This window comes from Ctenopharyngodon idella, chromosome 18 (genome assembly GCF_019924925.1).
Source record: "Ctenopharyngodon idella isolate HZGC_01 chromosome 18, HZGC01, whole genome shotgun sequence".
In the NCBI taxonomy this organism is placed as follows: Eukaryota; Metazoa; Chordata; class Actinopteri; order Cypriniformes; family Xenocyprididae; genus Ctenopharyngodon; species Ctenopharyngodon idella.
The window spans coordinates 717501-727500 of record NC_067237.1 but is presented as its reverse complement, the minus strand read 5'-3'; the positions used below and the strand labels follow the sequence as shown (position 1 = coordinate 727500).

Genomic DNA, 10000 nt, shown 5'->3' with positions numbered 1-10000 from the left:
TGGTGATTCTCCACCCTAAAATATCACGGTTCTTTATTGGCATTGATGGTTCCTTTAACCTTTAACATCCACACAATCTAAAGGTTCTTTAGACTATTAAAATGTTCTTCAAACTAAGAAAAAAAAATGGTTCTTTCAAGAACTGATCACTTAAGGGTTCTTTGAGGAACCAAAAATGGTTCTTCTATGGCATTGCTGCAAAAAAAATAAAAAAACCTTTTGGAACCTTTATTGTTTAAGAGTAATTCTTTAAAAGTAAAGACAATGTGAAGTGGGCGTGTCCAGTCATGCAAAGTTGAGAGAAATTTGACTATGCAAATGAGCAGCGATGCAATGGTAATATTTATTATTATTTTGTTTTTGTTTTTTTTTTACTTTGAAAAGTGTTTTCTGTTGTAAAAAAGTAATATATTTCTGTACTAATTTCTTCAAGTTAACCTGAACTTTTATTTTGGCGGGTTGTGGTGAAGAGCCGTGAGTTTGTGTGCGTATCTGCTGATAGTTTTCTGAACTTTTATTTTGGCGGGTTGCGGTGAAGAGCGTGAGTTTGTGTGCGTATCTGCTGATAGTTTTCTGAACTTTTATTTTGGCGGGTTGCGGTGAAAAGCTGTGAGTTTGTGTGCGTATCTGCTGATAGTTTTCTGAACTTTTATTTCGGCGGGTTGCAGTGAAGAGCCGTGAGTTTGTGTGCGTATCTGCGATAGTTTTCTGAACTTTTATTTTGGTGGGTTGCGGTGAAGAGCCGTGAGTTTGTGTGCGTATCTGCCGATAGTTTTCTGAACTTTTATTTTGGTGGGTTGCGGTGAAGAGCCGTGAGTTTGTGTGCGTATCTGCTGATAGTTTTCTGAACTTTTATTTTGGCGGGTTGCGGTGAAGAGCCGTGAGTTTGTGTGTGTATCTGCTGATAGTTTTCTGAACTTTTATTTTGGCGGGTTGCAGTGAAGAGCCGTGAGTTTGTGTGCGTATCTGCTGATAGTTTTCTGAACTTTTATTTTGGCGGGTTGCGGTGAAAAGCCGTGAGTTTGTGTGCGTATCTGCGATAGTTTTCTGAACTTTTATTTTGGTGGGTTGCGGTGAAGAGCCGTGAGTTTGTGTGCGTATCTGCTGATAGTTTTCTGAACTTTTATTTTGGCGGGTTGCGGTGAAGAGCCGTGAGTTTGTGTGCGTATCTGCGATAGTTTTCTGAACTTTTATTTTGGTGGGTTGTGGTGAAGAGCCGTGAGTTTGTGTGCGTATCTGCCGATAGTTTTCTGAACTTTTATTTTGGTGGGTTGCGGTGAAGAGCCGTGAGTTTGTGTGCGTATCTGCTGATAGTTTTCTGAACTTTTATTTTGGCGGGTTGCGGTGAAGAGCCGTGAGTTTGTGTGTGTATCTGCTGATAGTTTTCTGAACTTTTATTTTGGCGGGTTGCAGTGAAGAGCCGTGAGTTTGTGTGCGTATCTGCTGATAGTTTTCTGAACTTTTATTTTGGCGGGTTGCGGTGAAAAGCCGTGAGTTTGTGTGCGTATCTGCGATAGTTTTCTGAACTTTTATTTTGGTGGGTTGCGGTGAAGAGCCGTGAGTTTGTGTGCGTATCTGCTGATAGTTTTCTGAACTTTTATTTTGGCGGGTTGCGGTGAAGAGCCGTGAGTTTGTGTGCGTATCTGCTGATAGTTTTCTGAACTTTTATTTTGGCGGGTTGCAGTGAAGAGCCGTGAGTTTGTGTGCGTATCTGCTGATAGTTTTCTGAACTTTTATTTTGGCGGGTTGCGGTGAAGAGCGTGAGTTTGTGTGCGTATCTGCTGATAGTTTTCTGAACTTTTATTTTGGTGGGTTGCGGTGAAGAGCCGTGAGTTTGTGTGCGTATCTGCTGATAGTTTTCTGAACTTTTATTTTGGCGGGTTGCAGTGAAGAGCCGTGAGTTTGTGTGCGTATCTGCGATAGTTTTCTGAACTTTTATTTTGGTGGGTTGCGGTGAAGAGCCGTGAGTTTGTGTGTGTGTCTGCTGATAGTTTTCTGAACTTTTATTTTGGCGGGTTGCGGTGAAGAGCCGTGAGTTTGTGTGTGTATCTGCGATAGTTTTCTGAACTTTTATTTTGGCGGGTTGCTGTGAAGAGCTTTGTGCAGCCCTTGATTTATCCATAAAACATTTCTCAATTACGTGACATTCTGCGTTATACAGTAAATTCCATTTTTATGACTGGATTCTACAGAAAACATAGGCCCTATTATTTTCAGAATTTTTTTAAAAAATTATTTTCAGAAGTTATGGCCAGTTGTGCAGTTTACAATAACATTACTTCAGCCAGCAGTTGAACGCCCACTAAGGCCAATAATACAGCTATAAAATCACTGTATGTGTATTATTATACGGGGCAAACAGATTCATTCTTCTAGAGAGTAAAAAAAAAATGAACAAGGTTTAAAGTCGATTTATTTACATTTATTACAACAGAGTTTGTCTCCTCTAACCAAAATCTCCACAATGAACCTGAAATAAACAACAAGACACTGCAGAAGAAGAACACAGAATGTGACGTGAGCAAATGGAATCCCTTTATCAGATCAAAGCGTCAGTCGGAGCTTGACGGATGGGTGAAGATTCGTCTTTCATCACAGAGCAAAGGGAGGAGCGGATAAGAGCCATTCAGACAGAACACCAGGAAGATAAGAAAACTCAAAGGGTTTCGAGGTAAAATCAAACATGTGACTTTAATTGGGCATAAGGACTGGCGACTGGAGGAATGGCAGACAGATGCTGCTGCGCTTCGGCGGCCTGTCAGTCAATCATCAGTGTTTCTGTGTGAATATGAAAGTGTTCATAAGGAAACTGCTTTCAGACCAGCTTCAAGACTCCATTATGTCATATTAGATGATCTAAATCACATTCATGTGAGTTGGAATTGTATTCAATATTTTACAGCAAACATAACCCCAAAAAATGAGTGACTAAAGAAATGACCATAACTTCTACAGTCCTGGAAATCACAATTTCGATGTTCCCTGATATTTCCAGGCTTTCCATGATCATGATATCCCTGTCAATAATAAACACATTAAGCAGTATTTAAATAATAATAATAATAATAATAATAATAATAAACGTTATTATCATTGTTAGTATTTTAGTAACATCATCAGCTATATTATTATTATCATTATTAACAATAATAATAATAAACATTGGTGTCCGTGTAGGCCAATTAATAATAATAATAATCACACTGGAGCTCGTTTGGGCGGCACAAGTTCACAGCTGGTTTGGAACATTTCCTGATCCAGTTCATAACATCATTTCCTGTTTCCTAAACACAATTCCGAGACGCTTCTGATGAATAAAAACATTGACGCTACAGAATCATTAAACACGTTGGTTTGTCTTGAAAGCACACAGACGACAGACGACGCATACGGACACTAAACGGCTCCATTCCACATTGAAACACACAGCGAGGGTTACTTCTGAACACATTTGCTAATTAAAGCTGCTAATTAATTCTCATTTACTAATTCACTAATGGAACTTCCATCGAGCGAGTGCGGTGCTCAGCGGGGAGGGCCGGTCGTAATTCACCGCCGTATTACAGGCTGCAATTAAGTTCTCTGGTCTGACTTCTGCCGTGATTAACTAGTCACGATCGCATTCATATTCTGAACGCACACTGAGAAAACCCCGACCGTCAGACTCAGAACAGGCAGGTGAAACCGCGTAATGAAGACATCCATTCACATTTCACTGCAACCTCATTCAAGGAGTCAGTCCTGCTCGACTAAAATGTGCAATAAAATAACATGCGTTTGATAACAGCTGGATGTCACAGGCCACTTACACATGCAAAAGATTTGCCTTTTGTTTCTTGCCTTCATTAAACCCCAGGACTCACAAAAGCAAAGAAAAGCAGGCCTCCATGGGCTTAAGCCTCACAGTCACGCTCGCATAATGAAATCTAGATATCTTTTAATTATATTATTTCATATTCTACAGAGACACAAGCCTGAAAGAAAGGACCGGAAAGCGGCAACAATTAATTCATAGCCGAAAACAAAAGGCTCCAGCTTTTCTTGGAGCAAACAAAAGAGTTTGCCCATATTTATATGCAAATTTAATTTCTGGCCCATCAAGTAGCACGCAAAAATTAAAATCTCGTCAGACTGATGAGACAGCTTGTCAGCTGCTATATAGTTCAGAACAAAGGAACAAACGGCGAGATGGCCGACTAGTAGTTCAACAACTGGCTGGTGGATTAGTGAGGTTAACTGGTGCTTTAAAGACGAGATACGCCATCTTAGATTTGACATGCATCAGCACAATAACAGACTTCAGTCATCTTTAAAGCTGCACTTGTGTACAAATTCACCATCTAAATTTGACTAAAATTAATAAATTAATGACTAAAGGCACCAACGACGATAACTGTAACGATAACAATAAAGATATAGTTTCTAATTTTCATTTAATTTAAGTATTTCATCTGATCCGTTATATTAAATTCTATCTCAGCTTTATTTCAATGAACAGAAATGCGTTTAACCCTCTGGTGTCATTTGGTCATTTTAGACCAAATTATTATAATTTTTTTTTTTTTTTTGGAAATTAAAAAAAAAAAAAAAAAAAAAAAACGTTATTTCATCAGAATGGTATGAAAATCTGTGACTTTTATGGCAGTTGCTATGTGACCCCCCAAAAGTTGTGGAATTGATTCGAAACAGCTTAATGGTCATTAAAAAAAATAGTCACACTTGTGTTGTTCATGGTCAAAAATGGCCGCCACAGGAAATGAATAGGAAAATAGGCAAAAATATGAAAATACAGAGAATTTTTTGTGTGTACAATCTACAAATCAGCCACGATGCAGAAAAAAAGTGCACAGCAAGAAAGAGGTTACACTCTACAGCATAGAGAGTACAAAACACACACACCCACTCAAATACACACACACACACACACACACACACACACACACACACACACACACACACACACACACACACACACACACACACAAATGAACTGGTGTGGCTGTAACAATATGGCAAAACTGAGCCAGAAAACTGAAATAAGAGGTTGAAATCAGGTTGATATAGCTCTGATAAATCATTCCTGTTCATTTTTGTTGAATTTTGATGTTATGTGTAACAAATCGTCTTTCTCTGTGTTCAGGTTTGACTAGTAAAATAAATGCAAAAACTGACACTTCAAATCAACATTTGAAAAAAAAAGAAAAAAAAAATCTAAACCTTGACAAAAAGTAGTCTTTCCATCAGTGTCGACTCCGGTTTGAACAATGTAAGGCTGAACACCATTAAGGCCCGTTCACACCAAGAGCGATAACTATGACGATAACTATAACAACGATAACTACATTTGCGTCCACACCAACAAACAATAACGGTCTGTTTATTTTAATCTCGCACGCTGCGGTTTCAAAGTGTGTACAACATGTTTCTGCTGTTTTTGTTGCATTTATAGGGTAAATGGCTAGTGTAATCGATCTAATCTAACAGTGAATTTAGCTGATGAAGTCAATATAGTGGAATAAAAACAACGCCTAGTCTTTTTCACTGCAACTTCAAAGGAAGCAAGAAAATGTTGTGGAAACTAGCGCTGGATACCTGAGGTCATTTTATATTACACTGTTTGCTAGCCTGGCATAATCTCAATGTTAATACTTCTCACCATTTATTCTGAGGGACTGTTTTCCATATATCCATTTTTCTTTCAAGTATCTTTGAAAAGGGGGTTTGACTTGTCAAACAGTGGTGGCTTTTTCTGAACCTCGGCGATTAATTTCTCCGCAGTGTCGTCCGCCATTTTAAATGTGTGAACCCTTAAATTAGAATGGATTCTGATTGGCTGTCAGTGTTTTATCGTTCAACAGCTGGAAAAAAAGTCATTTTGAAAGTGATCGTTTCTCTATCATTATAACTGTGGTGAGGACACAGTTTATATATTTAGCACGATTTTTAGAACTATATCTTTATTGTTATCTTTATAGTTATCATTCTTGGTGTGAACGGGCCTTTACTGACAATCCTCATTTTGGCTGCGTGAGATTCTCCAGCTTTGTTGTTGTTGAGCGATGAAGCGTGAGCTGTTAAAGCTCCGCCCTCTTCTGGAAAGGGGGCGGGGAGAAGCAGCTCATTTGCATTTAAAGGGACACAAACAAAAACGGCGTGTTTTTGCTCACACCCAAATAGGGGCAAATTTGAGCTATTTTTGAGCTGAAACTTCACAGACACATTCTGGGGACAACAGAGACTTATATTACATCTTGTGAAAAAAAAAGAAAAAAAAGAAAAAAAAAGAGCATTATAGGTCCCTGTTAACATGAAATACAGCTTTAATTGAAAAGTAATAAAACAATTAAGATTTTTTTTTTTATTTTCAATGGGAAATTATTTATTGCATAAATATTAATATTAAATATTACTAAACTATTCCTATAGTATTTTACTGAAAATAAAAATAGTTACATTTCAGGTGTTTGGTCACTTTTGACCGCGAAAAACACAAGTGTGACCTCCAAATGAACAATACCAGAGGGTCAACAGTTTCTGGATGTGAATCTGAGAGCAGAAAGCAGCATTCAGCCTGTCTCTGTGAAACGACCCTTTAACCTGTTTATTCCTGTGAGGAAGTGGAGTGACGGGATCATCTTACGGTTAATCTCTAGAGGAAACCCGCTGCCCGGATCAATCCAGGTTAACTTACAGCCGCCCGACGTGCTTAAATCCACACGCACCACTGCGAGAAACGGATACCTTCACTCTGCGTCTGACACATAAATCTGGATTTGGAGCGAGTTCATGAGCGACACGCAATACGTCTTTTAAGCATTCTTTGGCTTTATGGAGGGACCCTGATACAACAGGCAGATCAAGTGAGCGTAAGCTTTCCAAAAGTCTGAAATGGAAACATGAATTCAAGTCATCTGATCACTTAAACCGTATTCCTGAGGATCTGAACATCTGTAATCTCCAGGGCACAATCGCTTCTCCACATTTCCCTGTCAAATGAATGAAGTGCAAACTTGGGAAGGTGGTGATTATGTTACATAGAGGTGGTAAACTGTGAAGTGAGAAACACTAAACATCTCAGAAGTGGCTGTTTTGGAGTGTCAGACCTGGATCTGCAGACGCTGAGCTCTATAAAAGCCAATGAGGTGTTTTCAAGAAAGCTGGACTCAAGCCTTTGGTGATTTTCTGCTTCAGTGGAAGCAAATGCTAAATTTGGACAGTACCGGCAGAAAGACACTTTAATCTCAGCGCAGCCCATTAACTTTATCTGAGCATATGTGCTTCATGTGTTGAAAAGCTCTTCACCTGTTTTCAGGAGCGGGAACGTCACAATACAGCAATGAACATTCAGAGAGAAAGAGGAAGAGATGCCAGTTCAGATTATTCATCATAAAGGAATAAAAAGTTGGATCTAGAGTAACTGAGTGACTACTCAAAAATAATACTAAAAAACTTAATAACTTAACTTAATAATTAAAAAAAAAATAAAAAAATTAAAATATATATATATTATTTTTCTTTTTTTATCTACACTAACATGATTATTTGGCAAAGAAAAAATGCATATATATATATATATATATACACATACATATATACACATACATATATATATATATACACATATATATATATATATATATATATATATATATATATATGTATGTATGTATATATATATATATATATATATATATATATATATATATATATATATACACATACATATAGTCAAACCAAAATGTATTCAGACACCTTGAACATTTCATTCATTAATAGAGTTTATTCACTATAGTTTAAAAAAATGGTAATAAAATATGACAAGATCTCAGAGTTAAACTGTGTCAGAAAAAAATAATCTTAAAACACTTCAGCAAAACATGGTCAGGTCAAAGTGTCTGAATAATTTTTTATCAGTTTTACTGGTTGTCCACTGTATGAAGAATTTATATAATATGTAACAGTTTACTTTATTTTGCTATCCTCACTTACAGAAATGAACTATAGTGTCCTGAACCCACTAGTGAAAATATATCAAAAATTATATCTAGTGTCTGAATAATTTTTGGTTTGACTATTGCCAAAATTGCCCACAAATTATTATTTTTTGGTCAAAAATTGAGGTGCATGAGCTCAGATATAGGAGGCCCTACCATCAATAGGGTCCAAAAAGAAATACAAAACCTGTGCTAATTGAAAGAAAACAAGTTGACAAAAAGTCAACTTGAATCCAATATTTGGTGATAATAAAGAGATTTATAAGCAATTTTTTGTAGGCCGATCATTTTTGACCCGGAACACCACAAGTGTATCCATTTCTGGCTCGAAAAAAAAAAAAAAAAAAAAAAAATAAGTAATTTTGAGAGTTTTAAATGAGAAACAAAAGAATGGTTACAAGATAAAGTCAGCAATTATGAGAAATAAAGTCACATTGTGATATATGAAGTCGCATGTGAGATACAAAGCTTGAGACATTAAGATCTCTTCTGAACCTCAGATTACTGGAGACATCAGCAAAGTCTCCATCGCTGACTATTGATCTCATGAAGGACTGTGAGAAATGAGCGGGTTAGGGGTTGAAGGCGAGGGTTTGGACCCACCGTGCTGGTGCTGGTCACAGGCTGACGCTGTGGCGTTGAGTCCTGGAGAGGACGGAGCCTCCACCGCCTCCATTATAGGAGGACTGGTGTTGAGCTGCCCAACCGGAGGAGGCCACGGCAGATCCTTTATGACTTTAATCTCTACTGCAGAGAGCCAGACAGAACCAGAGAAAGAGAGGAGGAAAGAGGGATGGAGAAAGGGAGGGCAGGAGAAAGGAGAGAGGAGCGTCAGTGAAGGCAGGATCAGGTCAGCAGGGCAAACAGTCACAGACTTGGAAACAGGAAACAGGAAGGAAACAAACAGTAATGCAGTGCGTTCAGGTCTCAAACACCAACACCTCGGGAGATGTTTATCCCACTTTTTCCTCCATATTCTTATTATATCAGAGTGTATGAGCCATAAAAGCCTGATGCATCAAATATGATACTCAACACAAAATATATATATATATGCATTATTTTTTAGATTTTGCCTAAACGTTTAATAATTTCATTTCTAAAACAACAGATTTTTCTGATTATTATTTCAGGCTTTACAGGGTTAACTAATAAAACACTGATAAGCGCTCAGAGAGTGATGTGAACAGAGTCGACTCCTGGTAAAGACACTAAGAAGTCTTTGTGGGATTCAAATGATTATTTTTTCCATATTATACGGGTCATTAGGAACACACACAGCACCGCCTCCATATGCTGCTTTCATTACAAACGTGTCAGATCTTGTCTTCTGTGTTATTCAAAGACAATAAATGGTGTAAAGCAAATGCACTTTTCTCTTTCTCTCTCTATTAATGCAGCTTTCCTGGACGTAATCTTGCGCAAGTGCAGCCATCCGGTGACAGCAAATCTATTCTGGTGAACATCCCACTCGTTTACAAGAGAAGCGGATCCATATCATAACAGAGAGCGCATGAATCTGTCTGGACCCTAATATGGCTATATTCATGAACCAAAATACATTATACTAAGTTATTAAAGTGCTCCTATTATGCTATTTTAAAGGTTCCTAAGTTTGTTTTGGAGTCTCCTACAACAGGTTTACATTCATCCAAGGTCAAAAAACACTTTAATTTTCTCATAATATCCACTGCAGCATCAGCTCTTTTCTCTCAGTGTCTGAAACGCTTCGATCAAAGATTCGGTCTCTCTAAACCCCGCCTTTCTGAGAGACTGCTCTGCTCTGATTGGTCAGATGGCCCAGTGTGCTGTGATTGGTCGGAAATGCTCATTATCATATCTGAATCTCAGCACTTGATACACAGTGATACGAACAGTAACGATGGCGTCGGTATGGATATTCATTTTGAGATTTGCTAAAGACATTTAACAGTCTTATTAAATGATTGATTAGCATTTTTAAAGATTAATTTAAATGAGTGTTCAATGCTGATAAAGGTGATCTA

General features: G+C 37.8%; 1 protein-coding gene across 4 annotated transcripts in view; it reads right to left on the bottom strand.

Moving 5' to 3' along the window:
* Positions 1 to 10000, bottom strand: part of zgc:158464 (uncharacterized protein LOC791139 homolog) — a 116089-nt gene that overhangs the window by 13122 nt on the left and 92967 nt on the right. The window contains exon 4 of one of the 4 annotated variants that reach the window (XM_051869644.1): positions 8598 to 8738. The exons of 2 other annotated variants lie outside the window; for them this stretch is intronic. In XM_051869644.1, the coding sequence (XP_051725604.1) occupies positions 8598 to 8738 (141 nt within the window). Of the gene's footprint in view, positions 1 to 8597; positions 8742 to 10000 lie in introns of all 4 variants that reach the window. One more of the 4 variants, XM_051869643.1, reaches the window with a different exon arrangement.